The following is a 19615-nucleotide window of genomic DNA, read 5'->3' on the forward strand; positions in this document are numbered from 1 at the left end:
AACGAGTGTTAATAGATACATAACTACTATTAGTTGAATTGAAAGAATTTTTAAATTGCAGTATATAATTAGTAATATTAAGCGTAACTAAATATGTATGTAGTTTAAAATAAAACTGTAAATTTATAAAGCAACTGCAGTAATTAAAGAAAATAAAATTTATTAATTGTTAGTTGGTGTTGGATTTGTTTTTATTTTATTTAAGCAAGAGTAGAAAGGTAAGTGCGTATTAGATATTTATTAAATTAACTTAAAAACCATACGTAAACGTGCATTAATATTTTATATATTTATATATATTAATTTTAAATTTTCCGAATCTGTTAAATTTTTAATTTATTAAATTATAACCAAAACTAAAATTATAATTTTTGTTTTTCCTATTTTTGTAACACTCTGTGTCGTACATATACAAAAAAAAACTTGGCTGCACTCTTTTTTATTTTGTTAATATTTTTATGAAACCGGCGCTATTTTAAATAATTGAATTGTAAATAATTAACAGAATATGTTACAAAGAAAAGTAATTTATGTGCATAATGCGAATTTAATACAACAGGCTGACAAGAACCCTGCCGTACGGGGTAGGGTATGTAGTAACATTAAAATATTATGGCACAATTCTAACAACAATCATTTAAAGGCTTCATTAACGCACGTACTTATTGCCTCTTATGGACTACTCAAACATATGCACGGCTGGAGCCGAAAATTTGTAAATACACAGATTTACGACTGTTTCACAACAGTGATTATGTGGCACAGTTATCAAAAAAAGTCGCACATAGTAAACCAAAGACCACAGCAAAAACTATACTAAATGACACCATAGAAGCAGAGTATGATTTAAGTAGTGATGATGATGACAAAGATTGTGCGTTGGACACCACACATACACATATCGAGTATGGTTTGGGCTTCGATTGTCCCAGTTGGCGTGGCATGTGGGAATATGCTTGCACCGTTGCGGGTGGCACAATGAGCGCTTGTGCTGCATTATGCAAATATGGTAGCACAAACAACGGTGAACAAACTATAATTATTAATTGGACGGGTGGTTGGCATCATGCGCAGCGTGAACGTGCCGCCGGCTATTGCTACGTGAATGATATCGTTTTAGGTATCTTAGTGTTGCGCAGGCATTTCAAACGTGTGCTCTATATAGATTTGGATGCACATCATGGTGATGGTGTGCAGCAAGCGTTCGAAGTAACCAAACGTGTTTTTACGTTTTCTTTGCATCGTTATGAATGCGGTTACTACCCAGGCACAGGTGGTACAGATGATTGTGGCTTTGGTGATGGTAAAGGTTATGCAGCAAATTTCCCATATTGTAGTGGTATAGGCGGTAAAAACTACTGCAAATATTTTAAACGGTAAGATTGAGGCCTCCATAAATCAAATCATCTATTATTATATTTATTGTTTGCAGTGTGTTGACAAAAATATTGCAGTCATACAAACCTGAGGTATGTGTAATACAGTGTGGCGCCGACGCCGTAGTTGGTGATCCACTTGGTGGTACAAATTTAACGCCAGCAGACTTGATTGAATGCGTGGAATTTGTATTAACCAGTAGCTTGCCAACAGTGCTTTTGGGTGGTGGCGGATATAATTTTACAAATGCTAGTCGTTTGTGGACACAGCTGACCGCAAGCTGCTGCGCCGTACAACTGTCAGAAGATATACCTGCTGATAATAGTGATTTTCTAAAATATGGTCCAGATTATAGTGTGCATGTTAAGGCTTCCAACTTCATGAAAGACAACAATAGCGCAGAGTACTTGGAAATGTGTGCAAATACTATTGAAGGTAAGTCGAGGAGTTTTGAAAAGTTTATATAAAAATGTACGAAATTTTTAAACACGACGTTATGCAAGTTCGTAAATTACTTTATTAATTCACTGTTTTTGTACATGGACATACAAACATACGGGATTTTGTTTTTTAAATATTGTTACAGATAATCTCGGGAAGTATAATGTAAACGCTGTATGAAACTGAGAGGCCTGCCTTGCTGGATTTTGAAATTTTTGTCAACTGTTTACATTTGACTATCTGCTTTTACAAATAGCAGAAATTTTAATTTATTTTTGTATTTATTAAGTCTTACTTATAAACTAATTATTAATGAATGCGCTCCGTAATCACTGTCAACCAAATCAAGGTAAAACAGTTCGTCCACCCCCACTTGCTCCACCACTGCCTTTAAAACGTTTATTCGGCGATGCACTTCCCAGTTCCGGCTTGATACGCGTTGGCGACTGCATGCTACCTGCGCTGCCAGCCAAACCACTTCCCGGAGATGAGCCACTCTGTACTGGGTCCTGCAACCACCTGACCTGCGTCGCCGGTCCGTATCCTTTGTCATTTCGCGCCGCAATGCGGAATATAATAGCTGGCTTGTTTGAGCAATCTACATGCGCTGTCGCCAAAGACGAATGTGCCACTGTACATTGATTAGCTGCACCCACATAGACGCGTACAAATGCTAGTTGAGCTGGTAAACGTGCGCCAGCACCAATCGGCTTACCATCCTTATCTTTGCCGGGTTTAACTGCCAAATAAACGGAATATTCGATGATTTCATTGGAATTTACACAGCTCGGTGGTGGTTCCCAGGTGAGATGAGCACCTTCTGATGATTTTGAGATTTTAATAGCCGATGGTGCGCCTGGAAAACCAGGTAAACAAGTTTTGAAACTTGATATCTCACTCCAGTCACTAGCGCCACAGGTATTAATGGCGCGCAAACGAAAACGGTACGCCGTGCCAGGCTCAAGATTAATGCGTTGAATTGTTGTAAGATCCGGTAAGTTTCTAGAAGTTAATTTTAAACCCGAAGACGACCATATGCTGTTATCAATGTACGAAGAAACCGTAGCATTGAGACCATTATATATGCCTACTGTATGCCACTTAGCATCTTCTTCGTCGATTGGTGGCCCCGTAGGCGTAGTTGCAGCCGCTTCATTTTCACCCACAGGCGCAGCGCCAGCCGGTAGTGGTGGTGGCATATCGGTGCTTGAAGACACACCATTGTGTTGATCACTAGCTTGACTAGCGTTGTCATTTACGTTGCCATTATCATTCGTGTCGTCAGTAGTTGTTGCGCCAGTTTCGGCACTAGCAATATTATCGATATTGCCTTCAGTATTGGCGTTGTTGTTTCCTGCATTTGTAATGCCAGCAGGCTCGCTCGGTTCATCAGTTTCCATGTGTACAGGTGCGTCTGCTGGTGTTTCAGTTTCATTAGCTGAACCTGCAGCATCCATTGATTCCATCATCTGTAATTGAAATTTATTTTTTTATATTTGATAAATTGTTAATATTTATGTGCACCATACCTGCTGCATGTTTCCGTCACAAGTGTTGGCTACCTGCTACTGAATTAAAAATATACTCACTACACTGAGTAATCGTTTTTTATATATGAATATAATATGTTTTTATTTTATGCTGGAAGTTGTATCCATAATATTTCACAGGCAACGTAAAATTTACAAATGCGTGAAAAATTCTGCAAAGTTGTCACAAAACTCGATTTTGTGTTTCTAGACGCGAACAGCTGTGGCGTGGTATACAGTGTTGCCATACTGCTTAAATTAGTCAAAATAATGTTATTTAAGTTTTATATAAATGCAAAATATTTCAAATTCGGTTGACATAAAGCAAAGAGTTTTTCATATTAAAGAGTGTATATTACACACTTGGCATAAATATTGTATTAATATGTATTTAATATATATTTTTTTTGATAATTGCATTTGGTATAATTAATTAATTTTTCTTTATGTACCACGGGTAGAGAAATAATAAAAATAATTTTTAGGTTGTAAAATATTAAAGAAATTTAATTGTAATGGCAGCATTGTACATTTTTGCGATGAACATTTTATTCGAGTATGGCAGTACCTAATATTGTTTGTAAACAATAGTTTGAATATCACTGCTTCACTAGTTGAAGATATGCTTAGTGACACTGTAACATACCTAGTTTGACGTTTACTGTTGGAGATGAAGTTATTTATATTCTTTGAAAATAACTATTGCAAAAAAGTATTATTCAAATAATTGTTTGAATAGGTTTCGATATCAAAGGTTTAATAATAATATTTTTTCTCTCTATTTAACATACAAGTACTTATTTCTGCAAGTTGTTACATCGAATTTATTACTGTACTTTAAACAACAATAGTTAAAACAAAACAACCGTTAGTGAGTACATTTTCGCTTTAATATCTCTTTAGTATAAGTTAAGTAGTTAATTTAGTAAGGTTAGGTTAGCGCTAAGCTCAGCTCGAGACCAAAAAGTGCCACGTAAAAAGCTAGAAATGCAGTCAAGTTTGGGCATTGCAGCGTTTCTTTTATTGCTTGCTACAAGTAATACTGCTGATACAGATTGTCCATCATTGAATGATGCTGATGATCTGTCGCAGACACAATTAATCGAGCGGCTCACACACGGCTGCCGTTATGATCGCCTGGAGCGTCCAGTTAGCTACACCGAATCTAATGGTGCGCGCCTACCAATCGATGTTTACGTGCGTGCCTATATTTACTTCATGCAGAACTTGGAGGCGCATGACTTGCAGTTCAAAATACACGTATTACTACAGTTGCGATTTCTTGATCCGCGCTTAACATTTCGCAAAGTGGCGCCAAAACGAAAACAGCCTATTTTGGGTGAGAAACCATTACGTGACACACTATGGATGCCGCACATATTTCTGGCAAATGAAAAGGATTCAAGTCTGCTGGGTAAACTGTTTGGTATTAATTGAGGAGTGCGAGCATTACTATAACTTTTGTGTTTGTTTAAGGTACTAATGAAAAGGATATACTGACTTCTATATCACCTGATGGCACTGTAATCATATCGTCACGCATTAAAGCCACACTCTATTGCTGGATGAATTTGCAGAAATTCCCATTCGATGAGCAGCAATGCAGCACAATGCTGGAGAGTTGGATGTATAACACATCCGAACTGGTGTTGCATTGGGAACAAAAACGTCCGATAACCATGGATCCGGCGCTACACCTTACCGAATATGTGCTGCATGGCGCTTGGTCCAATGAAACCGTAGTCAATGCCGATTTGAATGATTTAAGACATGGTGCCTTCGCCGGAAATTACAGTTCACTCAGTTTTTCAGTGCATTTAACACGTGAAGTCGGCTTCTATGTAATGGATTATTTTCTACCCTCAATGCTTATAGTTGCTATTTCGTGGGTGTCCTTCTGGTTGCAAGCAGATCAAGCGCCACCGCGCATCATGTTGGGCACTAGCACTATGCTAACATTTATAACGCTGGCTTCGGCACAAGGTTGGTGGGAAATATGTTAAATACTTAATGCTCCCATTCGTACTTATATTCAACATTGGTTCCCCACTAATAGGTAAAACTTTACCAAAAGTTAGTTACATCAAAGTTTCCGAAGTGTGGTTTCTCGGTTGTACGCTCTTCATTTTCGGCAGTCTCATCGAATTCGCTTTCGTCAATACGATTTGGCGTCGCAAACGTAATGTGGATGTGAAAAAAATGAGCAGCAAACATATACTGAAATCAACATTGTCGCCACGCGCCTCACGACGTGCCACTGGCCGCTCACGTTCCTTCTGCGCCGCCACACATGCAACCAACGAACCGCCACCGTTTAATAATTACCTAACGGTACATAATATACCGATACATACGATACACGAGCATGAAGCGGTGGATAATCTATCGAAAGTGACTAGTTTTAGTAACACAACGACAAATACTGGTGATTCTTTGCCCTATAGCAAACGTGATTTGGCCAACATTGAAACGGGTGAAGTGCATCACAATATCGGCTGGACAACGCTCACACCGCAAGAAATATCCATGTGGATCGATCGAAAGGCACGTTGTGTATTTCCTATAGCCTTCTTGGTTTTTAACGCATTCTTTTGGACATTTGTCTATGTAGTTTAATAGTGGTTTCATTTTTTATTGCTTGCGCTTGAAAGCCATTTGGTGTTACTAATTGAGTTAGATATTTGCGCATTAGTGCTTTTAATTAACTTAAGCATAACTTTATTTTTGGTGTTGTCTTGTGTGTGCCTTTTTTACGGTTTTATTTTATTTAATTTTTTCATTTTTATAACCTAACTTTTTTTATTATTTTTTTTTGTTTTTGTGCCATATCTTTGCTATGATTGCCATTTAACTCACTTGAAACCAAATAATTTGTACATAATTGCTATACCTCAGTTACTAATTTTATTTAAACTAATTATGTATATTTTTAATTTATGTAATACAAACTGTAAATGCTTTAGGAATCTCTAGTGCTACTTAAAAGTAAATGTGTTGGAATTTTGTTCGCAATAGCAACGGGCCCGTTGATTTCAACTTGCACACAACAATACCGGGGTCACACACACTTATTTTACGCGCTGTGCTGCAATGAATCAAAGCTCTTTGTTTGCCGCATGCTTGCCTGTATCGCCTTTTTGCTTCGTTTTGTCAACATCGTCAGCCTCATCTTCACTCTCTGCAGGCGGTAATGTTTCCTGCAAACACTTGCGCTCGTCTTGTGCCAACACCGTGTCCTCACAGAGATGTGCGAGCAGTGTTTTCTCATCTTGATGCTTGAAATACCAATCGGAAATCACTTCCTCATAGTTCTCAAGCATATTCTCGCATTGCGTCTTCATTTGTGTCACCTCCACTGGCGGTTTATCCCACAATTCAATTGGTATACCCAAATCGACTTTCACACCTTTGTCGACGAGTCCATGTAGCGTTTTGAAGGTTTGCGACATGCCTTTGGCAAAGCGTGTGCTGTCGGTGCGCTCCTTGTGTAGATTGTACTCCAAAACACGTTCACAAACGTTCTCCAGTGACTCGAGCAAACGCAATTCACTGCGTCGATACTCGGTGCGCTTCTTTGGTTTCACATCGTCGAGCGAGTAACTAAAGATAAGCATAATTTTTATTGAAATTGTATGTAGAAATATTTATTAGAAATTTAATTTTAGCTGCCCTACCCCATTTCGATGACATCGTGCGATTTGCCAGTTTCCTTGAGCCGCTCCTGCAGCTCGGTGGCCAGTATCTTGCAGGCTTCACAGCGATTGGCGTAGCGCACACCCTCGTTCTCCTCTGGTCCTGCATGCACGTAGCAAAGCAGCAATGGTAGTATTACTATTACTTGCCGCAGCAGCATAGTGACGTCTTGCCGCAACAATTTGTTATAATTAAATTAATTGTAATAATACCGCTTATAAATCTGAATAAAGAAATTCTGCGAATGCAATTTTCTGCAGAAAGAAAAAGAAAAACAAAAACTGACGTGTTGTTTACCGGCAATTGCGAGTTGCCGTATTATTATAGTATGTGGGTGGGTAAAGCAGTGCGTTTGCATATGCTGACAATGCAGATAACTACGACTGGTTTATGTCTATGCTATGTGACATTGCTACACTGCATGACCGGCATGTTGGATGGTTCGTGTACGTGGTGTTTTTTTGCGGCAGCTACCTGCTGGGTGCTTCTGTTCGCCTGGTGTAATTCCCGAAAATTACAATTTGGCAGAATCACACTTTTGGGGGGTGGTTCAAAAAATACACATGCGTTATTTCTTTGCGTACTATAGCAATATGGGTATCAAATTAAAGGGAATTTCAAGGGCTATCATTTTAAATGGTTTATTTTATGTAAATATGTAAATTAAAGCGAATAAATGAGTTTTTGTTAAAATTTAATTTTATTGTGTATAGAATGCTTAAGTATGGTATATAAAATTCCTTTTATACATGTTTGTGCATGCATATGCTTTTAAATGATAAAATTAAGCAAATTACAATACATATTTGTATGATTTTTCACAGTTTGCTTCTTTATAGACCATTAAACATTTTTTTTGCATTATTTTTTTAAATAAATTACTTACAAATTAATTATAAATTTAAAATTGTATGTTTACACACATTTTTACAAATTTTATATGGATTTAAATAATTAATTCTTAAAATTATGAATGCGTTTTTGCTTAAATATAATTTATACTTAAATACTATACATTTTATCGTAATTTTATTTTTTTACTATAAAATTATTTTTTGCATAATTTTTAAATAAATTCGTCAATTTTTTGTTTTTTTTTTTGGCTTATTTTGCTCACATTTCACTTGTAAATTGCATTTTAATGCTACTCCAATACTTTAATGCGCTCCAATTTCAATTGTTGCTGCTGTTGTTGTTGTTGCAAGGCGTTTGCAATGGGCAAACAGAAATCCATGTTGTTACTACTGCCATCTGCATTGCAAATTCCACCGAAATTTACAGGTGAACATCGAGCACCGTCCACTTCATCTGCAATTTTTATGAACTCATTGTTGTTGTTGCTTTTGTTGATATTAGCAGCGGCAGCTAAGCGATTACTGGCGTTATTGTTGACTCCCGCAGCATTGCTGTTGGCTTGAAACCCTGCAAATGAGCGCACCTGCAAGAAGAGCCCGCTGTTGAGCAGACGCGCCTGGTGTTCCTGCGCTTTGGCGCGTAAACAAGCGATCGAGTTATTGCTGCAAGTGATTGAAAAAATTAATTTATGCACTTTTAATGAGACACAAAGAACAAACCCACCGAAATGTGTCCGGATCATATTCGTGCGTTGTGTACGCCGTGGCAGCGCTACTACCATGATGATGTAGACCACCAGCCGCTGCAGCACTACCACCAACAGCAGTGGCAGTACCACTGGCTGCAGCGGCTGCCGCTGCCGCTGCCACAGCCGTATTCATGATCATGTGGAAATCTTTGCTGGTCGCCGCACCAGCGCTGGCATTGGCCGCATCCATCAGCGGGTGGTACGAGGGTTGTGCGGTTGGTGGTGCAAGCGCTTGTTGAAACAAGTGCCGCTGATGCTGTTGCAATGGTGATAGCTGTAATGCCAACGTGGCGGTTGAAGCATGTGCTGACGGTGGTGAGGGGCTGCTCAAATCGATGTGCGGCGATGATGATGAAGCTGTGGTGGCGGTGGGTGTGGTCGCAGTCGAGGATATGCGCGTGCGCTCGTGTATTGGGCCCGGACTAACAACATTCAGCGATTCAGTGGAGGAGCTGAGACGTTGCGTTTCGTCATTGGATTTGGAACCAGCCGAGTCTTCGTGATCGCTAACGCCGGAGTCATCTTTGAATGTCTGCTGGGCTTCTATCGATTTGCGATGCATACCTAATGGGTTTTGGAGAGAAGAGAAAAAAGAAAATTTATTGTTTTGTTAAATAATATTAATAAAATATAGTTTAGTACATATTTTTAAAATACGAAGGACTTAAGTGAGTGCAGCTTGCATGCTACTAAAGTACTGTAAATTAAAATTGCGCGCCATTCAGGCGCTTCTATTCAATGGAAGTCACTGGAAATTGTCTTAATCCCACTTTTGACACCATATGGTGAATTGAAAGCATGGTGAATTGCGCGTGACGTCTGTTCCCAGTTTCTGCGTAAGTGGAACGTAAGCGGATTTCTACTCCAGTAAGCGCTATCAATATGACAGTAATATTTTCTGTCATTACAACAACAAAAATATTTCAATAATTTTAATACAACAACAATAGCAATTGAAATTAAAGAGAGTATAATAGTTTTGTTCACATAACGGTTGTTTGTATCACCCAAATATAAAAAAGTTAGATATGGGGTTATGTATACCAAAGTGATCAGGGTGACGAGAAGATTTGAAATCCGGATGTCTGCCCGTCCGTCTTTCTGTGCAAGCGATAACTTGAGTAAAAGTTTAAATATCTTAAGGAAACTTGATACATGTGTTTCTTGGCACCATAGGAAGGTTGCTTTCGCAGGTGGACGAAATCGGACCATTGCCACGCCCACAATATGGCGAAACCGAAAAATTATAAAGTGCCATAAATAAAGTTATGAAAGTGGTATTTGGTAGAGAAGATCACGTTAGGGAGGGGCATATTTGGGTGTAATTTTTTTTAAGTGGGCGTGGCCCCGTCTCAAATAGGCTTTTTGTAGATATTTCGCAAACCAATAAAGCTATATAAACCAAACTTTCTGCAGTCACTTCTCTTACGTATCCCATTATACATCAATAAAAAATATCTAAAAAATATAAAAATAGGCGAAATATTATAATAACCACGCCCACCACCCATACAAAGGTTATGTTGAAAATTAATAAATTTGTGTTAACTCACTAACGAAAAATGTCAAAAAATAAAATTTTACAGAAGAAATGGCAGAAGAAAGCTGCAATCAGATTTAAAAAAAAAATAGAAAATGAGCGGGGCGTTGCCCACTTATGGGTCTCAGAAACTACTCGACCGATTCGATATATAACGTTTTCTTCACATTCTGATGACACATGTGAAAAATGAATGAAATCGGTTCACAAACACGACAACTTCCCATATAACTTAAATTAGAATTATATCTGATTCCTTCACTTGATAATATATACAAGATGAAGATAGCGGAATAAAACTTTACAGAAATACTGTATTTGAGCTGTGGCATCACTTGTGAAAAAATTGCCGAAATCGGACTATAACTTTTCAAGGCCCCGGATATCTACATCAAGAATTTAGTGGTTAAGGGTAATTTTTCACCGAAAATATCGGTAAATCTTTCAGATTACTTAATTTGTTCAGAGGAAATCTTTTTCTTCCAGTAATGTGTCTATGTACGAAAAATGGTTAAAATTGGGTCATAACTTCCCCTAGCTCTCATATACCTAATTATGGGGTTTTTCAAAAATACGAAGGCCTTTATTCCACATATATCGGTTAATATGTGAGATATCTTTGCAAAAATAAGTGAGCATATAATCTTGAATATAGTGTAGCTTGGGGGTGAAAATGAGTGAAATCGGTTTATGAATTAGCTCAGCTTTCATATACTATATATTATGACTTCCATTATTCTATTGGACTTTATGGCTCAAATTGTTATCTTAATAAAATCTTAATAAAAATATAGCAATAAATTGCGAGAGTATAAAATATTCGGTTGCACCCGAACTTAGTCTTTCCGTACTTGTTATTATTAATTTCTAATTAGAAAAAGAGATATCAATATAAAGCGCCTTATACGCCCCCCTCCACCCCCACTCAATATATACGTAATGACAATTTGAAAACGATTTTAATTGAAATTATCAAAGCGATTAAAGGACATAAATTAAAGGCAGTGGAAAATTAAAATTTCAAGCAGATTGCGAAAGGACAAGAGCGAAATAAATACATACATATGTATTGAATAGCAATGAAAAGCGGTCGAGGTACTTATGGTGGGCGGCAACAGCGGGTGGTTGGGTTGGCGGTTTTGACAGCAGTTAATAAATGAAATAATACCAAACGGAATAAAATGAAAATTGCCGTTTTAAATCCACGTTAAGCTACTTGAAGTCAACAAAGAAGCGTAAACGCAGACACACACATAGACACCTACAAAAGGATATATAGTACATATGTATATATGAAAAAAATATATTAATAAATACGTGAAGACAATTGATTGTCGCTAAAGTGGGCTTACTGCTTACAACAAACACATGTACATATGTATATTTGAGGGGCGCGGCAGTGTTGTGGTGTGGCCATATGTCGTGCGTTTGACTAGATTATGTGTACAAGTAGCCTCAGCGCGGCGTATGCGTCTGTGTGTTAGTGGGGGGTGTTGTAATCGTAAGTGGTTGCAACGTCCAAACAATGAGCAATGAATGCAAACCAAATTGCAAGGCAAATAGTTAAAAACACAACAAATGGGATCAGTTGGAGATTAGCGTGCGGACAATGGAAATTGGGCGCTAAGTGTATGAGTAGCAAGCATGCAGTGTTGCCAGATTTTCTAATTAAATTTAAATTTTAATTATGTGAACTAAATAATTTTTTTTTAAGTTATATGTACCAAAATTTAACGGATTAAATAAAATTAAAAAATAAATACAGTTGAACTTCTATAACTCGAAGTTCTCCTTAACTCGAACTCTTGAATTTGGCAATAAAAGTCAAATTTCATACAAATTACTAGCTCTATTAGTAGCTCGGAAGTTCCTCTAATTTGAAGTTTTTTTGTGGATCAACTGTATTATGTTCATTAAAACTTTGTTAAACATGAGAACTGAATGGATATTTAGTTTAAAATGATGATTGTGTGTTATAAATATTTAAATTTGAAGATGAAATTAGAAATACAAATAATAATGAAATAAAATTACAAAAAATTAATAAAAATCACTTTAACAATTTATAATTAAAATTTTGTATTATTAAATATTTTTTAATTCAATTATAAATATTAGGTACAAAACTTTGCTTCCGCCGTTTTTTTTGTAAATTTAAGGCTTTTTTTGGTATAAAAACGGTTATAAATGTCGATGAGCACCAGCCGCACTTTTCTTGGAATTAAAAAAAGAAAAGCAAAATTTCCTGCAAATGTCGAGAATTCGGCTCAAAAAGTGACACTTTCAGTTGAGAATAAGTTTGGGAAGCAAACAGATCTCTACAAATATTTTGTTGGGTTAATGTTGATGCTAATGTAATGCTTGACTCTAGAGACATTTATTGAAAAACGGCGGAAGCAAAGTTGTAGACCTAATATATACTGTGGAACTTCTATGCCTCGAACTTTTGAATTGGCAATAGCGTTAAGAAATCAAATTTCATACAAATTTCCTCCCATAACTCGAAGTTCTCCTTGATTCGAACTCTTGAATTGGCAATAGAAGTCAAATTTCGTACAAATTTTCTTCCATAAATCGAAATTTTCGACCAGAGCATAACACAAAATTTAAAAAAATTCGGTCACTGGTATTTATGACATGTGTTCGAAAGAGAACGACTACCTCCTCGAAATACATGTCCTGCATGCAACGAGTCCCCGCATCACACTAATCACCTTTATGCATGTCCAACGAATCCTACTCATCTAACACCCCTTTCCCTTTGGTCCGACCACGTCGAAACATCATGTTTCTTGGGCCTCCTGTTAGATGACCCCGAGGACAACTAGACTTATGCATTCCGTTCCGGCAAGGATGGATTATCGCTACAACAACAACAACAACAAAATTTCACATTTTACTATCGAGGCAGAATTTTAAAATATCGTATGGAGGCGAATTAAAAATATTATATTACACTTATGGATTGCATAAATCATGTGACAAAGGCATGGGATACAGATGTCAAGAGCCAAACAATAGCAAATGCAAACAAAATTACAAAAAACATTTTTTAACGTATGTCTATAAAAATGTTTGCGAAGAAAATAAATAAAACAGTGTATAAATCTTATTTTAGAGATTTTTGAAAAATTTATGTTTTAATGAAAATTCTATATCTCGAAGTCCCTCTAACTCGCAGTTTTTTTGTGGATTATGGTGATTCAGGTTAGAGATGATCCACTGTATTTCATTGTTTTTTTTATATAAATAAATAAATTATTTTTACAAATTTTTTAATTTTTAGTTACCGATTTTAATTCTTTAGCTAATAGTTTATAATCAAGTTATGTATTATTTTATTTCGCATTTTCTTTTTCAAAAAAATTGAAAATTGAAATAAATGAAAACCCTCTTCTTTTTTATTAAATTTTATATTTTTTTCCTGTTTCAACATTTAATGATTTTCTTTTGTTAATTTTATTTATCGATAACTAAATTTTTTTTTTTTAATTTATTTTGTTTTTTTTTCAGTTTTTTTCATAATTATTACTTTTAATTTTTTATAAGTTGTAAGCAGTTTTAATTTTTTTCTTTAAATTTTTTATATTTACTATTTTTCAACATTTAATGCATTTCCTTCAATATTTTCTTTTTAAAGAAGAACTAATATTTTATGTAAGAAGTTATTTATTTATGTGTTTTTTGTTCAAAATTATTTAATAATTTTGTTCTGTTTTTATATTTAATTTTTTTTTTTATTTTTAAATGTAGTTTAATATGTAATACAATTCTATTACATTTTTGTTATTTTAGAAATTACGATTATTATTTATTTGACTTAATTTTTTATTTTTATTAAAATTTAAAATGGTTAATTAAATTTTTTTTAATTTTAAATTTTTTTTTGTTCATATTTATTGTTAACTCCCATTTAATTTCATCGTATTTTTCATTTTTATTACAAATTAAAATTAATTTTAAGAAGTATTAATCAAATTTATTATTTTGTAAATTTCATTATTTTTAATTTTTAAAATCATTTTTTTTTTTTAGAATTTATTTTGTATTAAAATTAATATTATTTTTAATTTATTTCATATTTATTTATATTTTGCTTTAAAATTCAAATTCACTACTCTCTGAACTCTGGCAACTCTGCTAAACTCAATGTACAGTTCATCATCTCCTATATACAACAACTGTACAATTGTTTGTTTTTGTTGTAGCATTTATTGTCGTTCTCTTCGCATTTATTAAGCGATTATTAACAATAAAAGGATCAAGTTAGCGTATAATGAGTACAATGAGCCGAAATTGCAGCAGCACGTACATAACTGCCTACAACAAGTTACGGCAAAGCCCAAGTGCAAAGGGCGATCAGATAAAAGCGGTCTAGTTGTTGTGGTGGAAGGGGCATTTTGAGTGCGCGAAGCAAAAATTTACACCCCTCGAATGTAAAAATGAGCGAAAGATGAAAATATTTATTAGTTTTCGTTGTTGTTGTTGTTGTTGCGCTACCAGTTGCTCGCCATCCCTCAGTCAACTACCATTGTAGTTGTTGTATTGAATATTTTATGCGACCGAGTGTCTATCTGTGGCTAATCCGCAAAGTCATTTCTACAAATTCAATAGAGATACCACGCACACCAGGCGGAGAGTGAGGGGTGGTGTATGCGTATACATAGTAGTTAATATTATGAACATATGACGCAAATCGGCGACAACATGAATTCGTCATGCACTTCAAATATGTTCACAATTTTCAAAAATTTCATTGTTCTAAGTTTTTGTTGTAAAATAAAGGAGTTAATAAAAAATAGAAAAAAAAAAACTAATTTAAAAATAATTAGTAATCTACAAATGCTACCAGAACTACTAACTACAATTATTCTTATTGTTTTGTTATTAGATATTAAATGTTAAATCAAAAAAGTAAATTTGATAAATTTTTGCATTTACTTTCCGTCTCCATACCTAGTAGCCACGGTGCCACTGAGTCGTTCTCCTTCGCCGATTTGATTATGGTCTCCGGCAGTGGCAACGAATGGCGCACCATCGCTCCATACAATCCATACTCGGCCATAATTGTGCTGCGTCCCCAACATTTCTCCGTTTTACGCCATTTGGCGCGACGATTTTGAAACCAAACCTGTGTGTGAGAGGGGAGAAAGTGTATAATAAGATCGGTTGTTATATAGTAAATATAATATATATTTTTAATCAATATAGTACAGGTTGTAGATCGAGTTATTATGTATATGATATATATATGTATGTATTTATAGGTTAGGTTTGACTGGGCTGTAACAAGATTTTAATAGCGATGATATCGGTTTCGAAGCACCACTGTATAAATGATATGAAAGAACCCTTTGGATGAACATTTTTTAGACTACTCTATTAAAAACAAAAGAGTTTTGAATGTTTTCTGAATAGATAGATAATCTTTCCAAAATCGCATAAGACCTAGTTGAATCACTGAAACCAGATGAAATCCGGATAACCCGATGTTTGGTAAGGCAATGAGGGTTTCAGTATCCGTAATGCGTTCCCAAGATAGTCTGGCCCGCGTGATTGATTCGGATTTTTTTATCCAGTTAAGGACTGTTTACTGTCGAGATATAATAAACAAAGCTTTGAACATAAGAATTGTCTAATAGTAAATCGATTATATCTAGCGTTTAAACAGTTCAATAAGATAAGTCAATAAGTCAATTGTTTTAGACGAATGGTGAATTCAGAGCCGACAATTTAGATAAAGGAAAACGCTGCCACGTCCAACTCATCATAGTCAGTATTCCTATAATTTCTCTGTTATATCACAGGAAGAGTGTAGTACAGAGTAACTACCCAGATAAAAAGACCTTGGCGTTTTCACTAATAGCTATTATCTTCATTGGACTAATTTATGATTTTCAAATATGCTACTAAGGGAAGAACCCGATTTCTGGATCTAATTCTCTTTTGAATACTGAGTACAGATATACACGGAACATGGTCTCACTTTTTATTCACCATATTCTACTTGGTAAGCAATCGTTCGGAGAAGGTGCAATCTTCTATAAGAGTGTACAGCTGCTGGCGTACGCCGATGATATTTCATATCATCATATTTATCATTAACCTCAAAACCAGTGCAGTTAGATCCACTTTCTCCATACTAGATAAGGAAGCAAAGGAAATGGATCTGGTGGTGAATGAGGACAAGACGGAATATCTGCTAACATCAAACAAACAGTCAATGCATTGGCGTATTGACTCTAACGTCACTGTTGATAGTCATAACTCTGAAGTTGTAGATAATTTCGTCTATGTTGGAACTGTCATCAACAACATCAATAATGTCAGTCTTGAAATCTAATGCAATATCATTATTTGGACAATTTAAAAGTAAGTCCTCTCTCGACGAACGAAAAACCAAACTCCATAAGTCCCTCATCATTCTCATCCTGCTATATGGTGCAGAAACGTGAGCGGTGTTCGTATCTGATGAGACGGTACTTGGAGTTTTCGAGAGAAAGGTTTTGCGCAAGATGTATGGTCCTCTTAACATTAGCAACGGCGAATACCGCAGACGATGGAACGAAGAGCTGTGCGATTTATAAGACGACATTGACATAGTTCAGCGAATAAAAAGACAGCGGCTACGCTGGCTAGGTCATGTTGTACGAATGGACGAAAGTGCTCCAGCTTTGAAAGTGTTTGATATAGTACCTGCCGGTGGAAGCAGAGGAAGAGGAAGACCTCCACTTTGTTGCGAAGATCAGATGGAGAGCGACGTTGTTTCGCTTGGTATTTCCAATTGGCGCGGTATTGTGAGATCAAGAGAGTCTAACTTCTAATTTTAGATGGATATTATTATTAGCAGAATACAAATTGGATCTGGCTTTTATGCTTCGGGAGAAAGCGTTAAACGCACTTTCTCCGTGCATTATTCTATGAAATTTGGAGTCCTAACAAAAATCAACGAATAATTTAGGAAACATTTCGTCTATTAGTTATTCTAAAAACCAAAAAATATAAAATAAAAACGAGCATTATTTCATAAGTGTCTATATATTAAGTATGTCACTTTGGCATTGCAAAGTCATATATCATATATACACGAAGAAACACACAATGAGCATTTGAGAAAAAACACACCAAACACCCACCAACTCCACAAATCGAAGCTCAAATCCTACAAAATGCACACTTGCCTGCGCCAACCATAATTCACGTTCTACTTCGGCATGTCTTTGAACAAATTATGCAAATTTTTCCACGCAACATTTGGGCCGACAACTCAGTCAAGTGTAGAAGGTTGTAATCGTACAAGCGCAAGTTAAAGGGTAATCTGCGAGAAATCTCCACACACAGCTTTTGACTCGCGAATCGCAGTCGTCTAACGAAGCATGATTTCTTTACTAAGTGGAGGAGAAGGAGAATTGAAAGTGGCAGGCAATATTTTCATATTCGCTAGCTAACTGTTTATTTTTTAGCAATTCTTCGAGAGTCAAAAAATAAGAAAGAAAATGTCGTGAAAAATAAATCTAGCGCGACAGTGCATACTGTTTTTGGCAAGTAAAAGTGAAAACGTTATAGTTGAAGACCAGAAGTGTTTACGTTCGCCAGTTGGCAAAGCAATAACACGTACCCAACCCATTCGTTTAGTCAGTACTCAAGGCGGCAAGCAGACGTTGCTTTTTTATGGGGTTTGTTTTTTTCTGGCCCGCTACACTTTATAACTAATAGCCGAACTAAGCGATTTGATGGACCAGAAAAATGATGACTTCTTCAACTGCTGGATGGCTTTGTCGTGTAGGGGGGTGGTTTGCGTTCGTTCGCTTTCAATGCCACTCACTATGCATTTGAATCTTTCGTTTTTTATTGTCTGCTTTTTATTTACACATTAGTTGTTAGTTGTTGGTGCGAGTTTTGGGCTGCTCAGTACTGTGTCGTCCCATTTTGGTCATTTATAATATGTTGACTTCCTGTTTTGTGGTAAATATTTACGGTTTAATGTGTAAGAGATCGCATTTTACGAGTGTCACTTGGTATGAAGGATTGAAAAAAAAAGTTCGACAGCAAGTATTTTAACTTTCTCTATATATTGAATTCCCCAAGACTTATAAATATAATTTACGAGAGATTCGATTTATTACCTCTTGTATTCAATAATACATGGAGTTCACAGTTCCCCCCTAATATTAAATGTATATATCACTCACTACAGTGAAAACCCTAGTTCCTTAATTTGCATATTAAATAAGCTGACCTTGCATTCTAAAAACAGACCTAAAGAAATATGAAAGAGGAGGGACTTATCTCTGTGCTCTAAGAATCAACGATAATCGGAATTTATAGAGCATATCTCTTTATAAACAATCCCAACAACACTACCCCGCTCCGAGGAAAATCCTATACATGAGAATGTTATCATAAAGTGTCTTAGAGAGAACTAGTAACGCCTGCGGCAAGGTTTTAGAATTAGTAACTATTGAAATACTCATTTTTCCTGACTGACATGGTTTTTGACGGAATTAGTTCAGTAATTATCCTTTACGCTCTAGGAAACATCGTTGATCGGAATTTATAGAACATATCTCTATATAAACAATCCCAATAATAGTAAACTTGTTTCAAGGAAAACCCTATACATGAGAAGGTTATCATAAAATGACTTAAAGACCACTAATAACATTTGAAAAGCTTTAAGTGTAAGTAACTATTAAAAAAACTGCTTTATCCAGACGGTTATTAAAAATTAGTTCAGTGAACTTTTGAGCTAATGCTGAGGAGATTGAAAATATGTTAACTCAATAAACTAGGGCTAAGTCATACTGAAACAGTTAACGTCTAATTTTCCAATCGGAGGTAGATAAATAGTATTTTTTTTTGGTTTCGGTCAAAAACGAAGAGTGGTCCTCGTACCATAGAAGTGAAAAAACAAAATAGAAAGAAGAAGAGGATGTCGAAATACATGCTTCCTGTACCTCACGAGACAAAAAACTCTCGTGACAGACATATTTCGTTATGAAGGTTCCGACGGCAAATTAAGCTTCATGGACCTCAAGAGACAAAAAAACCCTCGTGGCAGACATATTTCGTAATGAAGGTACCGACGGCAAATTAAGCTTCATGGACCTCACGAGACAAAAAAACCCTCGTGGCAGACATATTTCGTTATGAAGGTTGCGACGGTAAATAAAATTCAGATCCAGGGCTTTCTAGGCCGTCCGCACATTTACTGAGGAAAATTAGATTCTGTTAATAGATGATTACACTACTGATCCTTATTAAGCTTACAATATCTGTTATCCATAAGTTTCCAGTGACAGCCTTCGAGTTTGGCCTTCCTCATTATATAAACATCGAGCTCTTTTTGGCTTTTGATTACTACTTTTGACTTCTTCATCTATTTCCTGCCGGGAAATTTTAAAATTTATTTGTTGTTATTGTCTTATTCTT

General features: G+C 35.9%; 5 protein-coding genes across 5 annotated transcripts in view; 2 read left to right on the forward strand and 3 right to left on the reverse strand.

Annotated features, from left to right (window-relative positions):
• Window positions 1-417: 417 nt before the first annotated feature.
• LOC105219252 (histone deacetylase 8) lies at window positions 418-2135 on the forward strand. Its single transcript, XM_011195262.3, is given in 5 exon segments — window positions 418-589; window positions 644-692; window positions 695-1376; window positions 1433-1812; window positions 1964-2135. Coding segments are annotated over 5 exon segments (1227 nt in total). The 5' UTR covers window positions 418-508; the 3' UTR covers window positions 1999-2135.
• On the reverse strand, window positions 1872-3582 carry LOC105219251 (host cell factor). The gene is made up of 2 exons (XM_011195261.3): window positions 3348-3582; window positions 1872-3287 (listed from the first exon to the last, which is right to left on the reverse strand). Exons 1-2 carry the CDS (start codon window positions 3354-3356, stop codon window positions 2163-2165), a joined length of 1134 nt encoding a protein of 377 aa, XP_011193563.1. The 5' UTR covers window positions 3357-3582; the 3' UTR covers window positions 1872-2162.
• Window positions 3583-4075: 493 nt separating this feature from the next.
• On the forward strand, window positions 4076-6313 carry LOC105219254 (pH-sensitive chloride channel 2). The gene is made up of 3 exons (XM_011195265.3): window positions 4076-4761; window positions 4824-5330; window positions 5404-6313. Exons 1-3 carry the CDS (start codon window positions 4335-4337, stop codon window positions 5961-5963), a joined length of 1494 nt encoding a protein of 497 aa, XP_011193567.1. The 5' UTR covers window positions 4076-4334; the 3' UTR covers window positions 5964-6313.
• On the reverse strand, window positions 6229-7325 carry LOC105219253 (protein canopy 4). The gene is made up of 2 exons (XM_011195263.3): window positions 7022-7325; window positions 6229-6947 (listed from the first exon to the last, which is right to left on the reverse strand). The coding sequence occupies exons 1-2, from the start codon at window positions 7198-7200 to the stop codon at window positions 6443-6445; spliced, it is 684 nt and encodes a 227-aa protein (XP_011193565.1). The 5' UTR covers window positions 7201-7325; the 3' UTR covers window positions 6229-6442.
• Window positions 7326-8184: 859 nt separating this feature from the next.
• The window catches only part of LOC105219255 (diencephalon/mesencephalon homeobox protein 1-A), a 207364-nt gene continuing 195933 nt past the window's right edge, over window positions 8185-19615 (reverse strand). The window contains exons 4-6 of the mRNA XM_054230992.1: window positions 15125-15314; window positions 8619-9207; window positions 8185-8557 (exon numbers count right to left, since the gene is read on the reverse strand). Coding sequence (XP_054086967.1) covers window positions 8185-8557; window positions 8619-9207; window positions 15125-15314 — 1152 coding nt within the window. The remainder of the gene's footprint in view (window positions 8558-8618; window positions 9208-15124; window positions 15315-19615) is intronic.

This window comes from Zeugodacus cucurbitae, chromosome 5 (genome assembly GCF_028554725.1).
Source record: "Zeugodacus cucurbitae isolate PBARC_wt_2022May chromosome 5, idZeuCucr1.2, whole genome shotgun sequence".
NCBI classification, from domain to species: domain Eukaryota; kingdom Metazoa; phylum Arthropoda; class Insecta; order Diptera; family Tephritidae; genus Zeugodacus; species Zeugodacus cucurbitae.